This window comes from Osmerus mordax, chromosome 3, assembly GCF_038355195.1.
Source record: "Osmerus mordax isolate fOsmMor3 chromosome 3, fOsmMor3.pri, whole genome shotgun sequence".
In the NCBI taxonomy this organism is placed as follows: Eukaryota; Metazoa; Chordata; class Actinopteri; order Osmeriformes; family Osmeridae; genus Osmerus; species Osmerus mordax.
The window spans coordinates 9,715,805-9,738,153 of record NC_090052.1 but is presented as its reverse complement, the minus strand read 5'-3'; the positions used below and the strand labels follow the sequence as shown (position 1 = coordinate 9,738,153).

Sequence of the window (22,349 nt, the reverse complement as noted above, 5' to 3'; positions counted from 1 at the left end):
GTACTTCCAGGAAGATCGGCTGGCGGAGGAAGATCGAGTGTCCCCTGGAGAAGCCCGTGCCCAAACCGACTGGCTTGAAAAATCCCCCCATCGCTCTGCCTCCCGTAGGCTCCAACGTCCAGCATGGTGAATCGGTACTGGGCATTGCAAACTGCCATCAACACCACGGAGTGTGTTCCCTTATAATTGACATATTCGCTGCCGGCGGATGGAGGGGCTTTGATCTGCACATGCTTCCCGTTAATGCAACCGATGCAATTCTGTTAGTAATTCCTCCTCCTCTAATAAATCAAATTCCTCCTCCACTGACATGGTCTCTATTATTCCTCCAACCCATCTCTCTCCCTCTCTCTCAAAATTAGCTGTAGCCATTTTCTTCGATTGATCACCTAGGCTACAAAGCGTTAACAATGTAACCATAGCTATGAATGTAACGGTAAAATGATTCTGTTTAAGTCAAGCGAACCTTGAGCACAGGCGACTGTTTGCCGAAGTATAAATGCAGCAGCCTGAGCGACACTTTTTTTTTCGTCGGCGACCATTTCAAAAGTGTCAGCGACATAAGTGTAAATTAGGCTTTAATCTATCGAGCAACTCGTAACTATAGTATAGCCTATACCCAGTGCCTACATTTGAATGATTTAGAATGTTTAGGCCTAATGTTTAAATTAAATATTATTTTATTGAAGGTGTCCCATTGTCATTGTTGTTATTTTAAAGGCAACTTTTATAAAATGAGCATTGAGAATGAATGAGATGGTGCGAGATCTAGCTAGGCTAACAAACTTTAAATTCACAATGCTGTTTGTCCGTTGCATAGCAACAGCCACACGTACGGGACTATTTTCTCTCGGCTACTGAAATGGATACAGAACGTTTGTTGGCTATAACTATTTTGTGCTAAAAGACAGCTTACTATTTATAGGGTTTGCCGGCCCTCCGAAACACCCTGGAACACGTACTTTATTGACGATAATGTACTGCCTCTCGTACCTAATTGCTTAATTAAAAGTTAAACATTTTCAGTTACGAAGCATTTGTTCGTAGGATTAAAGCCAGCTGCAGCAAACTCTTACGTGACCCCGGTTTGGCTGTTCATGACTGTCAGCTATCAGTGTTGAGCCTTGATTTTTGCAGATTTCTGTGAAACTTGCTAAAAGAAAAATGATCTAGCTAGATTATGTACACTTTAAGATCAATGTACATACCTTCTTTGGCCAATTTGGTTGATTGTGGAAAAAAGTTGAACCGTTGGTGAGCCATCGCGCTAGCTCGATTATGAAAGAATTGCGTTTTCCCACTCACCACTTCAGTGGTTATAACTTTTAAACAAAACAGTCTATCTTAAATCTGTCTACTGATCTGAATTCATCACAACATGACGTAGGTATCATAAACTCTAACTTGTCCTCTATCTTGTATTTAAAGTGGTTAAAAATTACGTTTTGTAAAAAAGTATTGCAGATGGAGAAGATTTTTGTCAAAATGGCTCCGTGAAATCGTCTTGATAAAGGATGATTTGCCTTACATCATATAAATATTTACATAATTAGAAAGCCCTACTTCAGTTCAGGTATATTGTTTGAAAAAGTGCATATTCAGGCAGGAAAGTGTTCAACTTTAATATCTTAAAAACTAAGTGTTATCAGTGAGAAAAGTGAAAGCACACTCAGTTCAGACTTTATCAAATGAAGTTTGAACGGTGTTTCTAGCTTAAACGGTGTGAAACTAGTTAGCGAGCAAAAAAAAGGGTGAGGAAAATTAATAATTAGAAGTATGCAAAATAACAATGATGTTTTTGCTTTCAGCAAACACACAAAAATAATAAGTATGCAGAATAACAATAGTGTTTTTGCTTTCAGCAAACACACTAATTATCCATCCTTCACAGTAGATGGCAGTATCACTCGTTGGGTGCGTGCATCTCACAAACTGCGTAGCAAAAGGGGACGGAACCATAGACGGAACAGTGTGCCGAGTCTGAGGTAGTGCGCACACACAACTGTACTTATTGATTGCTGTGTCAAAGCCCACCTCTTTTGCAATGTCGGCTTAGATAGTTTGGAAAGCAGTTCAACCAATACCATCAGTCGCACGCAGGACAACCCTTTATTTAACGGGCAGCTTTGGCAGTCGTTGTTCCGGTGTTTGATTTCATTTGACAGTCCACGATCGTACAACAAGAAATGTCCAACAACGGTGACTCGGCTATCGGCCTTTTGTCTTATGAGACGTTGGTGCATGCCTTGGCTGGTGCAGTGGTAAGAAATAGTTCAACATAACACATTTTATGTCTTATTTTATGTTTATTTACGTTAGGCTACATGTTCTCACCCAAGGCCAAGCCGAACACAGGGAACCGGTGTCGGAGAGGAAGTGGCGTTGTATCGTCTTATGACTGCCCCTGTCAAAGACAACACATTAACTCACACTGCAGAATGCATTTGTTTCTAGGGTAGCATGACGGCGATGACCGTCTTCTTTCCTTTGGACACAGCCAGGATCAGACTGCAGGGTGGGTACATTGAGCATAGGCCTGGCTTGACTGCTTGCGAATTGGACTCTGAACAAAGGTCTCAAAGAACAATCTATTCTAGATTATCTATTTTTGCTGGACGGCCGATATGCAGCAGGTTCGAATGTATTAGAATATTCCATAGGTGAAATTAAATAGGAAGCCATGCTCCCCTTTCTCTTCTTTCAGTGGATGAAAGTCGGAAGGCCCAAACTACCCCCGTCATTCTGGTTGAAATAGCAAAGGAAGAAGGCGTGTAAGTTGCCTACTGAAGTAGTAAACATGGAGCACAATAATTCCGTTCACTGAGTTAATCTTCACACCACGCCACCATAATCCAATTACCATAGTTTGATTTGATCTATCAACAGTAATATTGCTTTTTACAAACGTGTACATGGCCTTGATTGTGCTGCTGTGTTTAGAATTTTTTTTCTATAAGCTTTGGAGTTTAAACAAGTCAATTCATGTTTATAAGGCTAAACTAAGATTGATCAGATATGACTCTATATCCTCTTTTCTGCATCAGGTTGTCTTTGTACAGAGGCTGGTTCCCTGTTATCTCCAGCCTGTGCTGCTCAAACTTTGTCTACTTCTACACCTTCAACACACTTAAGAAACTGATGGTGTCAGGCAAGTCCAGACCGAGCAAAGACCTGCTTATGGGCTTTATATCAGGTGAGAACACCCTGAAGTTATCAGTTATCTAATTTCTTTAGAGTTGTGGTTAAATGAGGCAATTAGCATTTGAAAATAGATGTCGCCTAATTACAGCTACCTCCTTAGGTGCTGTGAACGTGATCCTGACCACACCCATGTGGGTGGTCAACACTCGGCTGAAGCTACAGGGGGCAAAGTTTAGGAATGAAGACCTGCATCAAACCCACTACAAGGGCATATTTGGTGTGTGTCTGTGGCCAACACTATTGGTCTCCTATTGGTCTAGTTCATAATACAGATAATATGTGTTGTTTTCTGTCCCAGAGAGAAAATAACTGAAACATCTCTCCAGATGCTTTTTCCCAGATCATAGCCAAAGAGGGAGTGGGGACGCTTTGGAATGGTATCCTGCCTTCTCTGGTTCTGGTGTTGAATCCTGCCATGCAGTTCATGTTCTATGAGACCATGAAGAGGAGGGCTGGCCAAGGAGGGAGGCGGGTGAGAGAATGGGAGAGAGTGGCTGTGTTCTAATACTAGGAGAGCTTTGTCGCATTACCTGTCTGCTTCTTTGACCTTGTTTCTGTTGAATTGATAAGATGGTTTCATACTGTTCCTTCATCTGTCAAATTAGGTTGCTTAGAACGCACAAATAGCAAGAGGAAAGAATGGAGAGAGGGGGACATAGAGAAATGTTCTAGGGATGGGGATCGATACCCGGTTCTGTAAGGACCCGGTTCCAAATTTCTCAAAACCCGAAGATCAATAAGGTCCGAGCTTATCGATACCGTTATCGAGACTAGGTAATATAATGTAACTTATGTCTCAAGAGATAAGTCAGGTCATTTAAATCAAATCACTGGTGCACAAACACATCGATTGTCTAATAAAAGTGCTAAATTCAATCGAACCGGAAAAATTATTTACGAACACAGTCATTGTGTGAGTAAAGACTAGCCTCCCCCGCCCTGCTGCTGATCATTCAAAACATAGTCACAGGGAGCATGGCTCTGTGGGCTGCTTAAGCATCTTGTTAAACAATAACAGAGACAGAACAACATAGGGATGAGATAAGGAAGGGTTGTTTGGTTTGCTGGTCATTTAGCTATATCAGGTGCCTTTTGTTGAAACGTGTTAAACTTTTCAATTCAACTTTATTTCTACATGTATACAATACTAGGAATTTGATTTGGTATTCTCCATGCAGGCTATAACATCACAAATATAACAACAAGACAAAACAGAAAAACAATACAAGGACAGATAGTACCAGTATGAGCAAAAAATAAATAAAAGAGTGGAGGTAGTGCAACAATAGTAATGTTAAATAAAGTGGCATAAAGTTCATGTGTAAGAGCTATTTAGGAGGGCTATTGCTTGGGGGAAAAAACTGTTGAGGTGATGTTTTGGTCATGATGGCCCTGTATCGCCGTCTAGAGGGGAGATGGTTAAAGAGACAGTTGGCAGGATGTGAGGGGTCTGCCGTGATCTTTATTGCTTTCCTGAGGGATCTGGAACTGTGAAGGTCCTTGATGGAGGGAAGGGGGCAGCCGATGATGCGCTCTGCTGCCCTTACGACTCTTTGGACCCTGGCCTTAGAGCGGGCAGAGACAGTCATACCAGACCGAGTGAGAGGATGTAAGCACACTCAATGATAGCCCTGTAAAACTGCACCATGATGGGGGGGGCTGACCTGTAGTCCTCTCAGCTGCTGGAGGAAGAACAGGCGCTGTTGACCTTTCTTCACTAATTGAGTGATGTTATTGTCCCATTTTAGTGTGTTGGTGATGGTTGTGCCTAGGAACTTGAAATGCCCTTTTACAGTGACAGATGAGTTGTTGATGACAAGTGGAGGATATGTCGGAACCTTTTTCTGAAAGTCCACAATCACCTCCACTGTCTTGTTGACATTGAGCTCTAGGTTGTTGACTGCACACCAGGGGGGTGTTCCATCAACGTCGATTAAGGAAAAGCTAGACTTATCTCGCCAAGTCTCACTTACTTTAGCGAGAGTTCCGTTCCATTAAGGTGGCTTATTTTAGTTCTAGCTACGTAACCAAGGTAACTTATACTTCGGAACTAGCCTGATCCGTGTCAGGCTAAAAGTCAAGCTAAACTAAAATGTGTTGCAAATAATTTCAAACAGGCGGAAACAGAATCTCAAAAGACAGTTCCGTCGAGTAAATTCCTGCGCGCAAACCACTTTGGTCCGTGTTCGGAAACGTAAATTCAGACTTTTTGAAGTACAGACATTAATGATTTAGCTACATGTTTACTTAATCTCCAAAAAAGATATTAATTTAAATAAACAAGTTAAGAAATAATGTCACTTTTGTTTTCAAAAGCCATTGGTTAATTGACATAAAATAAGGACTTAGAAACTAAGCAGAGCGTCTAGACAAGTTACAATCAATTATGGCGTATCCGTTCTTTGACAACCCTGTGGTGGATGAAGGTGCTCAGATTATACAAAGAGCGTTTATCCCACCAGCCCCAAGGGTCTTCAGAGACAGAAGTAATGGTTCCCTGACCAGTATCTGTGGAAGAAGTATAGGTTCAGCAGGCCCAGCATAGTTTATCTAGATAAATTTAATTGTCATTCTTAAAAAAAAAAAAAAACATAAATATATATATGAAATAACACTTTAGCAACTCTTAAGGATGGCAATGAACACATAAGAGCAGCCTACCATCCTTTGTAAAAAGTAATAGAAAGGAGAGTAGACTATAATAGTAGAAAGGAGGGTAGTAGACTGCAGTCTATGTAGGTAGGCCTAGACTATGTAGTCTGCTGGAATCACACACAAGGAAGCAAACCCACTGTAGCCAAGCCTTGACACTGTTCAGTCTGTCTGCATCTGTCTATGTCTTTGCATGTGGGACATTCTTGAACGGGCAACTATGCCAGGAAATATGAAGGGTATACCTTGCTTCAAAGCAGTACCTGAATATTATCATCAGTTTTTCAGGTAATCTTGAAACACAAAGAATCAAGGAGGACTTTTTATTCAATTGTATAAAGTATTTTCATTGTTTAAAGTAGCCTATATGTTGACAAGCCTGTATATTACCTCTCCTCTGGCTTCCCCAATATTATAGGTGCAATATACTGTCCCCATGGGTATATCCAGGCCCATTGGAAGACTCAGGGGGTGACTGCCTGGTGCCCCCATGGTTGAAAGCGTTTCTAAAATGCCCAGAGTGGCAAATATTAGACCAAGAGCCCTACTGTCTGCCATTCACATTGTGAAATATGCTTGAGTGCACAGGATGCCCCACGCAATAAATGACAGTGTGCCCTCTATAAATGTAAAAAGAGTTCCTTTATAGTATAGAAAATGTGATGCAGTACCCTATAAGGTGCCCTTACAATGGCCTAAATTGGACTGTTCCCATGCCCTTACTTCCAACGGAAAAAGGTGCTGTTATGAAGTGCCCTTTATGCTGCCCCTACATGAGTGTCCCAAATGTTGCCCTTTCCAAAGAAGACAATTAGATTCTGTGCCCAACAGTCTCCCCTAATGTTCCCAGTAGGGCATGCTTTCCCAAAGTGAGGCTGTGACAACACTTGGCACAGCCACAGTCTGTCACTGTCCAAGCCCCCTACTTATTCTGAAAGAGTTGAGATCATTATTTTCGCTAGCAAGATCTCATTCGATTATTAATTTCCATTAAGCCTACTGCCAGCAGGCACATTTAAAGAAATGTGATCTGATTGATTGGGGTAATGAGGCACTTAAGATGAGCCTATACATTTCCCCAAAACTTTCGCATTTAGCTTATCGGCAATTTTTTGCCAAGCTGCTTGCCTTGCTCTGGCAGCGGTGGCAGTGTTTGACTTAGCCATGATAATATGCTTATTGTCTTCGTAGAGACTCATTATAATAGTTTGCTCGGATGGCGAGATAGCCTATCACCGCTCTCTCTTTCGTCTTTTCCGCCATCATACCGTTAGAAAATCACGGTTTTGGTTATCGACCTTTCCTGCCTTTTGAAGTAGGACGTGCACGTGCAATTTCCCTGATAAGTTTAGCCTGATTGAAATTAACCACATGATTTGGATGCGGATCAGCCGTTGACGAACCGATATTTGCTGTTCTCACTCATCTCGCTAATGTTAACTGGCTAAAGGGACAATTGATTAACTTAGCTTCAACCCTTACGACAAACGGGGCCCAGGACTCTAGATGGCCGACCTCCCTCCGGTAGGCAGACTCATTGTTGTTAAGGCCGATTTATACTTCTCTGTTTTTTCGGAGACGGACACAGGGAAAGCCCTCTCCGACGAGGAATTCCCTCTCCGTGCCCTCTCCGAGCCCCTCGGAGAACACTACGTGCACCTCCTGATTTTCCTGACTATCCGTCTGTCCGTCATTTTACGGATACCCCTTGGCTGTTATTGGTCCGTATTAAGAACCGCTTGCGTCTGGGGCGGGGGCGGGGTTGCCGTGATGGCTGTGATAAACAGGACGAACAGAATCCTTTGACCACCATTGCTGTAAGTTTTTACAATTCATATTTCAGCTAAACAGTACATGTAAATCAGCATCTGAATTAAAAAAATGAGAAATTGGCAGTGTAGTTGCTGAAAATGTGTGTATTTTATTGATGAAACGGCTAATTTGTACATTTGCTCCGACTTCTCGATATCCTAGGTAAATAAACACTCGATGACGACTTACAAAAAACCGTTGCGCCACCTACTCTTCTGGCGGTGAATTGTTTTCAGCACCCACAGCCTTCGGAGTACTATAAATTAAATCAATCCGTCCGTCTGTCCGTAACGGAGTCGTAGAAGTATAATTCGGCCTTTACTGATGAGACCTATCATGGTGGTGTCGTCTGCATACTTGATGGTCTTGACAGACGGGTCACCAGAGGAGCAGTCGTTGGTGTACAGGGAGAACGGCATGGGGTACAGCACACAACCCTGAGGTGCACCGGTGTTAACTGTGCGGGGCTGTGACAGATGCGGGCCCAGCCTGACAACCTGTTGGTGAGAAAATCTGTAATCCATGAGCAGGTGAGGGGGTGGATGTTCAGATGGGTCAGTTTGCTATGGAGGAGGTCGGGAATGATGGTGTTAAAGGCAGAACTATAATCCACAAACGGGACCCTTGCAAAGGTGTTCCGATTGTCCAGGTGTTGTAGAATATAGTGAAGGGCTATGTTGATTGCCTCGTCTACTGAGCGGTTAAGGCCGCAATATGCTTCTGCGTCTCCGTTTACGGATGGGCGGGCGCACGGATACGCACGGATACAGACGGATAGACTGCGTTTATGGTTCTCCGTAGGCTGTGGGTGCTGAAAACAATTCACCGCCAGAAGAGTAGGTGGCGCAACTTTTTTTTGTAAATCGTCGTGGAGTGTTTATTTACCTAGGTTATCGAGAAGTCGGAGCAAATTTACAAATGAGCGGTTTCATCAATAAAATACACACATTTTCAGCAACTACACTGCCCATTTCTCGTCACATTTTAATTCAGATGCTGATTTATACAGTTAGGTCCATAAGTATTTGGACATTGACACCATTTTCATCATTTTGGCTCTGTATACCACCACAATGGATTTGAAATGAAACAATCAAGATGTGCTTTAAGTGCAGACTTTCAGCTTTAATTTCAGGGTATTTACATCCAAATCAGGTGAACGGTGTAGGAATTACAATACATTTTATATGTGCCCCCCCCCTTTTTAAGGGACCAAAAGTAATTGGACAATTGGCTGCTCAGCTGTTCCATGGCCAGGTCTATGTTATTCCCTCATAAAGGGAGTTCGTTATTTCATTGACAAGGAGCAGATAAAAGGTCTAGAGTTCATTTCAAGTATGGTATTTGTGTTTGGAATCTGTTGCTGTCAACTCTCAATATGAAGTCCAAAGAGCTGTCACCATCAGTGAAGCAAGCCATCGTTAGGCTGAAAAATCAAAACAAACCTATCAGACAGATAGCAAAAACATTAGGTGTGGCCAAATCAACTGTTTGGTACATTCTTAAAAAGAAAGAACGCACTGGTGAGCTCAGCAACACCAAAAGACCCGGAAGACCACGGAAAACAACTGTGGTGGATGACAGAAGAATTATTTCCCTGGTGAAGAAAAACCCCTTCACAACAGTTGGCCAGATCAAGAACACTCTCCAGGAGGTAGGCGTATCTGTGTCAAAGTCAACAATTAAGAGAAGACTTTACCAGAGTAAATACAGAGGGTTCACCACAAGATGTAAACCATTGGTGAGTCTCAAAAACAGGAAGACCAGATTAGAGTTTGCCAAAAAACATCTAAAAGAGCCTGTACAGTTCTGGAACAACATCCTATGGACAGATGAGACCAAGATCAACTTGTACCAGAATGATGGGAAGAGAAGAGTATGGAGAAAGGAAGGACCTGCTCATGATACAAAGCATACCACCTCATCAGTGAAGCATGGTGGAGGTAGTGTTATGGCGCGGGCATGTATGGCTGCCAATGGAACTGGTTCCCTTGTATTTATCGATGATGTGACTGCTGACAAAAGCAGTAGGATGAATTCTGAAGTGTTTCGGACAATATTATCTGCTCAGATTCAGCCAAATGCTTCAGAACTCATAGGACGGCGCTTCACAGTGCAGATGGACAATGACCCGAAGCATACTGCGAAAGCAACCAAAGAGTTTTTTAAGGCAAAGAAGTGGAATGTTCTGCAATGGCCAAGTCAATCACCTGACCTAAATCCAGTTGAGCATGCATTTCACTTGCTAAAGACAAAACTGAAGGGAAAATGCCCCAAGAACAAGCAGGAACTGAAGACAGTTGCAGTAGAGGCCTGGCAGAACATCACCAGGGACGAAACCCAGCGTCTGGTGATGTCTATGGGTTCCAGACTTCAGGCTGTCATTGATTGCAAAGGATTTGCAACCAAGTATTAAAGTGACAATTAGATTTATGATTGTTAGTTTGTCCAATTATTTTTGGTCCCTTAAAAAGGGGGGGCCACATATAAAATGTGTTGTAATTCCTACACCGTTCACCTGATTTGGTGGTATGCTTTGTATCATGAGCAGTTCCTTCCTTTCTCCATACTCTTCTCTTCCCATCATTCTGGTACAAGTTGATCTTGGTCTCATCTGTCCATAGGATGTTGTTCCAGAACTGTACAGGCTCTTTTAGATGTTTTTTGGCAAACTCTAATCTGGTCTTCCTGTTTTTGAGACTCACCAATGGTTTACATCTTGTGGTGAACCCTCTGTATTTACTCTGGTAAAGTCTTCTCTTAATTGTTGACTTTGACACAGATACGCCTACCTCCTGGAGAGTGTTCTTGATCTGGCCAACTGTTGTGAAGGGGTTTTTCTTCACCAGGGAAATAATTCTTCTGTCATCCACCACAGTTGTTTTCCGTGGTCTTCCGGGTCTTTTGGTGTTGCTGAGCTCACCAGTGCGTTCTTTCTTTTTAAGAATGTACCAAACAGTTGATTTGGCCACACCTAATGTTTTTGCTATCTGTCTGATAGGTTTGTTTTGATTTTTCAGCCTAACGATGGCTTGCTTCACTGATGGTGACAGCTCTTTGGACTTCATATTGAGAGTTGACAGCAACAGATTCCAAACACAAATACCATACTTGAAATGAACTCTAGACCTTTTATCTGCTCCTTGTCAATGAAATAACGAACTCCCTTTATGAGGGAATAACAGACCTGGCCATGGAACAGCTGAGCAGCCAATTGTCAATTACTTTTGGTCCCTTAAAAAGGGGGGGGGGCACATATAAAATGTATTGTAATTCCTACACCGTTCACCTGATTTGGATGTAAATACCCTGAAATTAAAGCTGAAAGTCTGCACTTAAAGCACATCTTGATTGTTTCATTTCAAATCCATTGTGGTGGTATACAGAGCCAAAATGATGAAAATGGTGTCAATGTCCAAATACTTATGGACCTAACTGTATGTACTGTTTAGCTGAAATATGAATTGTGAAAACTTACAGCAATGGCGGTCAAAGGATTCTGTTCGTCCTGTTTATCCCGGCAACCCCGCCCCCGCCCCTGACGCAAGCGATTCTTAATACTGACCAATCACAGCCAAGGGGGGTCTCCGTAGCTCTCCGTCGCTCACGACGGATAGTTAGAAAATTCAGGAGGTGCACGTCGAGCTCTCCGGGGCTCTCCGAGGGCTGAGGGAGAGCTCGTAGAGGGCGTTCCTCGGAGAAGAGGGTGTTCCCATGTGTCCGTTTTTGAAAAACGCAGAAGCATATATAAGCATTTAGGTCTGTATGCAAATTGGAGGGGGTCCATGAGGTGGTCAGTGAATGCTTTGAGATAGGAGAGGACCAAGCGTTCAAATACCTTCATGACTACAGAGGTGAGGGCGACCGGTCTGTAGTCATTCAAGCAGGTGACCTTTGGCTTTTTCGGCACTGGAATGAAGACAGCAGATTTGAAGCATACAGGAACACGGCATAAATTAAGAGACTGGTTAAAAATGTCCGTAAACACTGGAGCCAGCTCGCTGGCACAGTGCTTGAGGGTAACAGGTGACACCATGTCCGGCCCACACGCTTTCCTGGTGTTCTGACCTTTGAAGAGCCTTCCGAACCTCATGCTCAGTGATGACCAGTGGAGTAGGTGAGGTGGTGGCATGGGCAGGGGAGGTGGTGGCAGGAGGAGGGGAAGCGGCGGGGATGGAGGGGGGGGACCCACGCAGTGCTTCAAACCTTGTGCAGAACACATTGAACTGGTCTAGTAGATTTGGGTTGTTAGAGGTGGGGGGGGGGGGGCTTCTTCTTGTAGCCCGTGGCAGATTGTAGGCCCTTCCAGACAGCACTGATGTTCTTATCCCCGACCTGTTGTTCAATTCTTGCCTTATACACCCCTTTAGCATGCTGGATGGCTTTGCTGAGGGCATATTTGGCTTTGGTGTACGCGTCCTTGTCTCCGCTCCTGTGGGCCACCTCCTTCTCTCCTCAGTAGCCTCACCTTATTGAACCACGATTTATTATTTCCATAAATTACAATGGATTGTCTGGGGATGCAGAGTTCCTCACAAAAGTAGACGTAAGATGAGCATGTGTCTGCATACTCATCAATGTTATTGCATGCCAGCATAATAGCTGCCCAGTCTGTAATGTCAAAACAGGTTTGTAGTGATTCAGTTGCAACAGGTGTTCGTTTCTGGACAGATCTCTTATCGTATTTTACGGAAAATAAGTAGGAAAATAAGACTTGTACTACGATTTTACAGTTTTCTTGTGCTTGTGCGGCTTATATTTCGAAGCGGTTTACACTCCGGTTATACAACAAAAAAGTGGCTTCTCTCAAGATCTCTACTGACCGTGCAGCTTATTTTATGCTCAACACTTGAACGGGGGCTTATTACTTGAAAGAGAAATTATTTACTGTTTTCTCAGTTACACTATCAGGGCTTGGAAATACAGTGACTTGCTAAAGTAGGCAAATGGCTAGTAGAACATAACATTTCATAATAATTTCAGTTAATCAAACAGCTGCAAACCCAGTGAAATATTATAGGCTAGGCTAGCTAGCAAAATAACGCTAGCATCGCTAGCAACATTACTAATTCAACTTTAGTAGTCAAACCAGCTCTTTGTAAATTCGTTTTAGATATAATTGTATATGATAGTGTGGACAATAAGACACGGACGCGGTCTCTTTTCATAACTTGTATTTCACCACTGCTCTTCTTGACATCGCCATTCGAACAGCCTTCACTGATTTCACGTAATGCTTTCAGCATCAAGCCTACGGCAACTCCCGAGGGACAAAACACCCTTGTCCGTTGTCACATAGAAAGGTCTGCTACAGTAGGCTATCCTCAGGATTTGCAAGCTAGCTGAACTTATAATATATCTAAATAATTTTGTAGACATAACAATGAATTCTGCCACTAAATGAGTGACCTTGATTTATTTCTGGACATACTATCCACAACCGAAGTGTGTTACACAATGCTGTAAGATCGCCTATACTCGTGCATTGCACTTGGTACCCAGAATGCCCTGCGGCAAGCTGAAAAGCTACTGAGTTAAGGGCATTAGCTTAGTTAAATAAGCATTGTTTGGAGGTTGTTTGGAGTTCTATTGTTGTGTTCGTTCTGTTTTGATATGTAATGCTATGGTCGATAGTTTAGATAATTTGAGTGTTTTGTATGCGGTAAAGATAACACAAGGGTTAATCACAGCATGATCGCCATTGCCTAATGGAGTGCACGCGCGATATGCCTCTTTGATGGTAGAATAGCAATGATCAAGAGTCCGTTCTCCCCTGGTGGCGCAGCGCGCCAGTTGATGGTATTTTGGAAGTTCAGATCTCAGATCAGTGTGGTTAAAGTCACCCATGACAAATAAAGTGGAGTTAGGGAACTTGTTTTCCACCTCCGTGATCTGATCTGGTAAACTTTGCTGTGCAGTGTCAGCGTGCGCCTGGGGCTGGACGTAGACACACGCAAGGATAATGGATAATATTTCTCTAGGTGAGTACAAGGGTTTGCAGTGTATCACCAATAATTCCAGGTCGGGGGAGTATAATCCAGCGATGACTGTTAAATTGCTGCACCACTTGTTACTCACATAAAAGCAGTAACCTCTGCCTTTTGTTTTCCCGGTGACTGTTGCATCGCGGTCTGCTCTAAAGAGTTGATAGCCGGGCAGGTCCATCGCCGTTTTCATAACGTCTTGTCAATGTCACTTTTTGTCAACCAACCAATCACAGTCATTTATACTAGTTACTCATCTAGGTTTTGGATAGTACATCTGTAGTGGACAATTGTAGATTTAGCCAGAGCCAGGATCCATTGTGCCAATATGTGCTCCTTTTAGCCACCCTCCTCCTGAGAGCAAAACGTTCCCCTTGTTCTATTTGACATCTGTTTTACTTAAGTTATTGTTGTAAATGTTGTTCAGTAATCTTGTTTACATGGTGTTGTGTGGTTGCTGCTATTCATGGGTTTCAGTCACGTGACTTTTTTGTTGCGGCCGGCATCTTGGTGACCAATTCGAAGCCTCTCCTCGGGTCTCCTCAGTGAGAATGAATGATGTCGCACACGAAAATAGCACACCTTACCACCGACAAAAAGAAACAATATTTAGACAGATACTTTAGGTTTTGATCCTTATATACTGACAAGTGAACTGCTTACTCCACTAAAGTATAGTAAAAACCAGCCAAATTTGACGTTTGCTGACATCTATATTTACCTCGTCCACAATCCCTCTCCATACACCGGGGAAGCCATTAAGGCATTTAAAAGCACCGAAGCCTACCCCTACTTCTCATCAGGATGGGTTAATGAATGAATGTATCATTCTGGAGATGAAGAAAATGTTCTTTATCATAGGAAGGATCAGTGACAGTCTGTTAATCAAGCGATATTAACATTACACAAATAGCTTTTATATCACTGAACTGAATTGCCATCAGATTACGTTGTAATATCAGTCACATCAGGGCATCAAATGAAAAGTAGTTTAGCATACTAACGCCACTCCAACAAGTAGCAACATAACATAATTCAACCATATAACTGTAGCCAAGGGTTTTATATGCTATGCTAAACTAAACTTAGGTTTGGGCTTTAAAAGAAGGATACAGGCTTCCAAGACGGCACTGCACGTCTCACTTTATTTAACTCACTCCGCCAGACTGTCAGAACAATGACTCCTTGTCACAATGAAAGCTCATAATAAAATACCTTACATAACTAACGTCACTAATGTAAATTTATATCAACGTTGTTCTGGACAGCTAGCACAATGATGGCTGTCCAGAATACATGCTCACATTTTAAATTATGTTCTGTAGGAGTCCGGTGATCCTTCTTGATAGCAGCAATTCATTTCTCATGACGCTTAGGGTTTTTTGGGACATTGTAAAAGGTAATTTATGTATTTGAGATTTGCTGTTATCACAGCCCACAGCACAGCAGATAGACGGCATCTTGCAATTCGGTCCCCAAGATGGCGCCGCGACCATTGTGTGAGGTCACATGAAACCCATCACGTGACTTTGCTGTTTAAGTCGCCATTTTGGCAGGAAAGTAGTGGCTAAAATGAACGCCGCCAGCACGGATTTCAACCTGTCCGAGTTCACTGCGCACTTTCATTCAAAAGACATATAAAGCTAAACTTGATCGATTAAACATTAGTGATCCATATAATGCTCCCGGAGTTATTTTTACGACCTTTAGGAGTGAAACGGAAGGCTTCCCTGACAGTCTGTATCCAGTTATTTAGCTACAACTATCAACTTTCATTCGTCCTAATCTAGAGTCTTTGAAAGCCTGCAAAAGCCTGGAGGGATATAAATGGATGCAATCAGTTGGATTAGTGATGAATATTCAACTTTGAAGTCTACCTGCTACAAATTGCTATGTGTAATGTTAATGCAGTCAGTTTTATAACTTGTATAGCTAGCTAGCGTTAGCTAGTCTGTAACGTTCGTCAACGGTTAGCTACTAACGTTAGCTAACGTATATTATATCAGTGCACTTTTCATCACAAAAATGCCATTACATATTTATTACAGATAAGTCATTCCAAGAGACTGAATGATCCTCAGTTGAAGCCATGGGTGGTTGTCAGGAATTATGGGGTTCTTCTCTGGATCTTAGGAATCCTATAAAATGCTCTCCCTTTATCTTTTCCCCGATGGTTCAGGCATCCTGGCGCACAGCAGCTACCCACCATGTTGAATCGACGTTTATTGAAATAGGCAGCAAATAGGGGTTATGCGGAGCGCCCAGCATTCGAACCGGAAAACAGATGTAATCGTTTCCGCTTCTCACTTCCGTACACATCTGCAGCGCTAGGTGATGCAAAGAACTTATATTGACAGAGAAGTTCAAGCATTTTATAAATTATATTACTCTCTACATTAGGCTAAGTGTGACAGGTAAGAATAAAGTGATGAGTTTATATAACGTTATAATAGCCTAACGTTAGACCGTTTCCCAGGAGGTAACCTAACGCTAGCTCTACACATTACAACGTTAGCCTACAGTACACAAGTTATCAATGAAATATATGAATTCAGAAAATTGATTTAAGAAGCTCATTTTAATTTACTGTCATATCCATATAAATCATTATTCTGGTTTATATGGATAGGACCTGCAGTTCCTAGAAGGAATTAAGTTTACTAGCCTACTACTAGACAAAAAAACTTTAAAGTTAGCAGGTGCATAAGATTACGCTACCGCCAAAATTTACCTGTCAGGGTCTTTGGGAAAGCGATGAAAGGCATAAATACTGTCACATTGGTAGTTGTTGCAGTTGATTGCCGAACACTGCGTTCTTTGAGTCCACTTGGACTTCGTTGTCATAGTGTCTCTTTCTGTGTAACTGTTATAACTAGCTAGTATGTAACTTTGTTACTATTAGTCCAGGCAAAGTAGCGTTTTACGACAGACTAAATGTAATTTTTTTTTTGCAGCTTAGATTAATTCTATGAGGTGTCCAGAACAACATACTAAAAGTCCTAAGAAATCCTAGTTGAGGAAATATGTTAAATTATCATCAATCCGAGATGTGTGCCAATAAGGCCAGGCAACATTACACCCCAATGGGGCTATTTTTTTCCTTTACTACTATCAAAATGAAACTTTACACAATGAAACTACCCATGACAAGTAACATTGTTTGTATTACAAGTTCTTTAAAAATGAATGTTAATATGCAAATGAGCTATACACGAATCGAATATGCCCAAAATACACCCAAATAGGCTAAATTTTTTCCTTTACTCCTACCACAATAAAACTTAACATAGTAAAAGTATACATGAAAAGTAACTTTTTTTGTATTACAAGTTTCTTTCGAAATTAATTTGAATATTCACATGAGCTCCACACTTATTGAATATGCTCTAATTTGAATAGGCAGAAACACCATTTATATGACAAATACATATCCCAATCTTCATCCAATCATCCTTCTGCCAATGACCTGATGGTCATTATTGGCATCAATCTCCCATCCAAAACATGCCACCCCCAGTCTTTTGGTCCATATGTTCACTTCCCCCTTTCCACTCCATCATTTGGTAAAAACTTTGCAGGTGTTGACGTTGGAGGGATAGTTACATTTATGCATTTAGCAGACGCTTTTATCCAAAGCGACTTCCAAGACAGCTTTACAAAAGTGCATAGGTAACTGATCATAACAACGAGATAGCCCCAAACATTGCGGATAGCCAAAACATGAAGCATACATTGTGAAAAACCAAATAAGTCCCAAAGGGAAGAACCATAAGAGCATGTTTAGACAAGTTACTATTAAACAACATGAACTTCAGAAGTGCAAGAGTGTACCTGTATAAAAAGCAAGCAACAATAATATAATTCACAGCGAGTACAATAACTTTGTCAGTTACAACTAACCAACAAGAGTAACAAGTCTCTCAATAAGAGTCATTGTGATCCTGGAGGAAACTAACATCAGGTCCAGCCAATCATTCCTAAGTACCGGAACAAGTGCGTCTTGAGCCTTTTCTTGAACGTGGGGAGACAGTCAGTGTCTCTGATGGAGGTGGGGAATTGATTCCATCATTGGGGGGCCAGACAGGAGAAGAGCTTGTGTTGGGACCGGGCATTCCTGAGCGGTGGGACCACCAGACAGTTGTCAGAAGAAGACCGTAGTTGGCGGGTGGGGGTGTAAGGCTGGAGGAGAGACTTGATGTAGTCGGGTGCAGTCCCATTTACCGCTCGGAAAACAAACTGAGTCTCCACTATATTACGCTGCACCTCAAAATGCTTCTGACCTTAGATCACAATACTTTCTTTTAGCAATTTACAATTTTTATTGCTGCATACATAGCCTAACTCTTACATATACAGTACATTTGCCTCAACCCTTACTGTAGTTCTGGGCTTGTGCTATTGTTTTTCAGTTTCTGTGCAGGCATGAACAGGGGGGACAACCTGGATATTGAGCTCTGAGTAATGAGCTGTCTGAAAGAGCAGTGTCATTACACACTGCTGTGCCAGCTTTGCACAAACACTGACTGGAGGTCATGACGACAGGTTCTGAATCACGTAGCACTATCTGTGTAAAGTACACAAAGAGACAATTAGACAAACATTGATACTGATGTATCCTTTCAAGTGCTTTTGAAGTGAATTTTGCTACTATTCAGATACCGCTGAATTAAGAATTGGCCTAGTAAAGTTGCTGGGGTAAGTTTGTTGACAAGGGGTTTCCTACAAGTCTATTACAATACGAGGTGAGGTATACCATACCGAATATGTTGCAATAGAAAGATTTACTGTCAATCAACTTTGCCCCAATTACCTTACTTCTCCACTAACAGGTAGACTATAGCCATTCATCAAGTGTCTCAGAAGAATGCTTACATAGTCAAGAACATGTTCATGGTCAAATGAAAGCTGGTGGACAAGAAGATACAGCATTCATCCATTCAGTACTTTTATCATTATTCTAACAATATTTTAGAAATCTGAAACACCTGCCAGAACAGCAGTCTACATTAGACACATTAGACCTACAGTCAGATGGATTACATAACGGTTGACCAGCATAAACACACAGGACATCGTAGTAATTATACTGTTGGTACTATAACCCCATCGCTAAAATGCAGTCTTCGTTTGACTGTTTTAATCGTCTGCGAGCAAAAATAAAAGACTAAACTACTGATAGCATACAAGTCTAAACTAACTACTGATAGTTAGCTAGGCTACCACTATCGCTATATCCGATGCCATTAGCAAAAGCTACATATATTACATGCCTTTATAATTATGAATAAATGAGGAGGCGTAAAACTTAAATACCTTGTCTAACAGAGTACTCGGGGCTCTGGACGTCCGTTTGGCAATACGGTGTACATCGGAAATTGTAATTAAGGGTAGCTCCTGTAAACACCGAAGGTGGCCATTACTACGCTGTGTTTACCTCAGAAGCGGACGGCCGGAAGTAGTTACATCTGTTTTGTAGAACCCGGAAGAATGTTGCGCATAACCCCTATTAAACTATGTATAATATGTATGTAAGTATATATGTATGTACACTCTGGCGCTCCCATAGACGTATATATTAATAGACACAGCTAGATTTTTCTTCCAAGATGGCGTCCCCATTCATTTCTATGAAAAGTGCTCAGTGGCGCAGTGAGGCAAGCGAGAGCGCGAAATGGACTGCGCCATCTTTCCAGTCTGACTCGTCCGGTCTTGCGCAGAAGCTTGTTCCTAGCTCCGAAACTCGTGCATGCTTGCAACTAGCTGTACACGTCATACTTTGCGACAACCAGTCGCGAGCTTGTGAGCTGGAGCTAAGGCATTGCCAAAAAAATGTCAGAATGTGGTACAAGTCCGATCAAGAAGCAGATAGATGTGAACTTTACGGTAGGCCGCTTCACTTTTGGGCCGGTGGGCCGCTTCACTTTTGGGCCGGTCGAGGATTTTTATTTATTTTTTGACATTTGGCAGGTTAGTCTATCTTCTCTTAAAGTAGGCTACACACGTTCCGCATTCTGACCCCTCAGCCTCTGCATGGGTTGTACCATGTGAGGGAGTTATCCCCTCCCAAATAGAGTTGGTTGGGTCCATAGCGCGTCTTTTCCAAAATGTTTTCTCAGATCGGCTACCGATAGCTGGGACGGGCGGCCGTACCGTAACGATACGCGTCAGGGAGGATGGATGGGAGCAGGGCCGGAGTCTGTTTATTTTACATAAAGCTCAAAAAACTATTTTGCGCTCAAATAATGGCCAACATTTCGCTCGCGCTCTTTGCATGCTCGCATTAAGTGTAGAAGTGCCTATCTTGCACACATCAAACTCACATCAAACCCATACGTCCTAGGTTGGGGCAAAGCTCCGAATGTTTACAACGTCTGGCTCCGTGCCTGATTAACACTCGGATCGTTAAGCAGTCTCAAAAATGGTATCAATATAAAAAATAATACAATCATGATACCCCCCAGAAAGGTTCACTGCACCCCCAGTCAAAGCAGGCTGCATCCGTCCCTGTTTGGTATACAAAAAAAAAGGGCCGGTCTTGGGACTGAAACTCCCGGGCTGAAAAGTGGCCCCACTCCGGCCCTGAGCCTGTTACTATTATAATGATGATGAGTGTTGCTTACTATTACTAGCTTATTGTGAATGCCATCGTTGTGGTGTTAACTGACATAAAGTTCTAAGAATATAACGACCATAACAATATTGTGGTTATCAGACATGATTTATACATCTTTGTCTTTGCTCCAGAATAACATGTCAACAATCTATAATGACGCCGTAACATGCCACGATATTATAACTAATTATATTGGGCTATAATTACTTTCGTCATGCCATGAGCATAATAGCGTTCATTACAAAAGGGTTAAATCTGCTTTAAAATAACGGAAATAAACTCTACAAACAACCGTCATGTATGTGTGCAACCATTTGTTAAACTTGCTATAAAGGCAGGCAACTGTAGATTATCAAGCACTTTCTCCTTGTTCTCATTCAGTTCAGGTAAACCAGCAATTTGCTGATGTTCCCTTATGTGCTTGTCCCCTGTTTGTATCCGCGAGCACGTTTACAGGCAACTTTTCTTGACGTAAGCAAATAAATGGGGTGCTAGTTTACCCATTTCGGATTGGTTTCGAAATTATTCTACGAAAAAGCTAGTATTATAAGCCAGGTTCAAGAATCAAAAATAATTATTGGGGGAGATAGTTTTAGATATGTTGACTGGAGTTAATAGAATAAAAACGACCGGACGAGTCAGGTAGCAAATCGGAAATGCAATACCACCTATATCCACCGGGGCCGTTGCCTCAAGTCGAGGGGCGAGGGGTGGGGGTCTGGGCTTTCCACTTTCCTGCCAAAATGGCGTTGACCGGTGGTTGCTGGGAGTGCATGACGTCAACTCCCGGAGCTCTATATGTTTAACATTTGCCAAATTCATTTATTTAGATGGTGGTTAGCTCAAGCTCACCCCAGTAAAGTATTGATAGTGGTATCGATAAAGACTCGGATCGTTAAGCAGTCTCGAAAATGGTATCGATATCTCCAAAAATTAAGGATCCCCAGCCCTAAAAAATTCTCAAAGTTTTGTAGAAAGTAATTCAGTCAATGTCAGGCTTAAAGATAACAACACCATTGTTTGGTCTACATACAGATTTCCTCTGTCGAGATCTTTCTCATTGGAGCACTTGCCAAGGCTATTGCTACAACAGCAACATATCCCCTGCAGACAGTCCAGGCTATTCTAAGGGTAAACAGACATGCATTCACAAAACATACAGTCCAGTCTCCATTCAATGGTGTCAAGTTTTATTCTTATATCTATCTATATACACACACGCTAATTTAATAATGATTAATCAGTCATTAACATACTCAGAGACACTTTTCCACCTCAGTTTGGCCAGTTCAAAGCTGAAGGCAAGGGTGGTGTATTTGGAAGTCTCAGAAATGTTATCTTCCTCCTAATGGACAGAATCAAGTGAGTAATGCTCACTGAACTCTTGCCTACCTTTCAAAGTGGCAGCAATCTGACATGGTTATGATCACAAAGAATCAGTGATTGTGAATAGACCTTTTGTCATGGTCTTGAGTGGCATGGTATATCACTGCTGGGTGTTGAGGATGTCTGTTCTGTCTTTGCAGGAGACATGGAGTGCTGGGCCTGTACAAAGGCCTGGAGGCCAAGCTCCTTCAGACGGTACTAACGGCTGCTCTAATGTTCGTAGTGTATGAGAAGATTACAGCTGTCACCTTCAAAGTCATGGGCCTGAACAAGAAACTGAAGCACTGAGACTTTTATCTGACAGGTTATTTTCAGGTGTTTTGATTCAGGACTGGCATTTTTTACCGTTGAAGTCTTTCATAAATCATCATAAATCATCAGACAGAATCTATCAGATGCGGTGGGTCTCAAAAGTCTTTGCGTGATTCCTCACATCTTTTCCTTTTGTGGAATGTGACAGGTGCTTAATGGGAAAGGGCTGAGGGGGGGAAAGGCTTGAGGAACAATCTTCAGCCCAACCTTCACAACAAGATTCAGCCCGACGGTTTCCACTCCCACTACCTCTCTCTCTGACTCACAGCTTTTCTGACTGCATTGGTTTTCACTACTCTGCCCTCATCAAATCAGATTAATATTATCTAGATTAAAATAACATTGTTGGTGGCTGGGTGGTGGGAATCCTCAAGTTAGATGAATAGTGT

General features: G+C 42.1%; 1 protein-coding gene across 2 annotated transcripts; it reads left to right on the top strand.

Annotated features, from left to right (window-relative positions):
* The first annotated feature begins 1,964 nt into the window (after nucleotides 1-1,964).
* Nucleotides 1,965-22,039, top strand: slc25a17l (solute carrier family 25 member 17-like). 2 transcript variants are annotated; one of them, XM_067233733.1, is made up of 9 exons: nucleotides 1,965-2,261; nucleotides 2,455-2,515; nucleotides 2,705-2,771; nucleotides 3,045-3,193; nucleotides 3,302-3,418; nucleotides 3,528-3,673; nucleotides 21,298-21,393; nucleotides 21,542-21,624; nucleotides 21,789-22,039. In XM_067233733.1, the coding sequence occupies exons 1-9, from the start codon at nucleotides 2,187-2,189 to the stop codon at nucleotides 21,934-21,936; spliced, it is 942 nt and encodes a 313-aa protein (XP_067089834.1). In that variant the 5' UTR covers nucleotides 1,965-2,186; the 3' UTR covers nucleotides 21,937-22,039. The 2 variants fall into 2 exon arrangements, with proteins under 2 accessions (XP_067089834.1, XP_067089835.1); XM_067233734.1 differs by lacking the exons at nucleotides 2,455-2,515; nucleotides 2,705-2,771.
* Nucleotides 22,040-22,349: the final 310 nt, after the last annotated feature.

Coding starts and splice junctions, on each gene's coding strand:
- slc25a17l (XM_067233733.1), top strand. CDS start 2,187: ATGTCCAACAACGGTGACTCGGCTATCGGCCTTTTGTCTTATGAGACG. Junction 3,674..21,297: donor CTGGCCAAGGAGGGAGGCGG/GTGAGAGAATGG, acceptor GTCTACATACAG/ATTTCCTCTGTCGAGATCTT. Junction 21,394..21,541: donor CAGTCCAGGCTATTCTAAGG/GTAAACAGACAT, acceptor TTTCCACCTCAG/TTTGGCCAGTTCAAAGCTGA.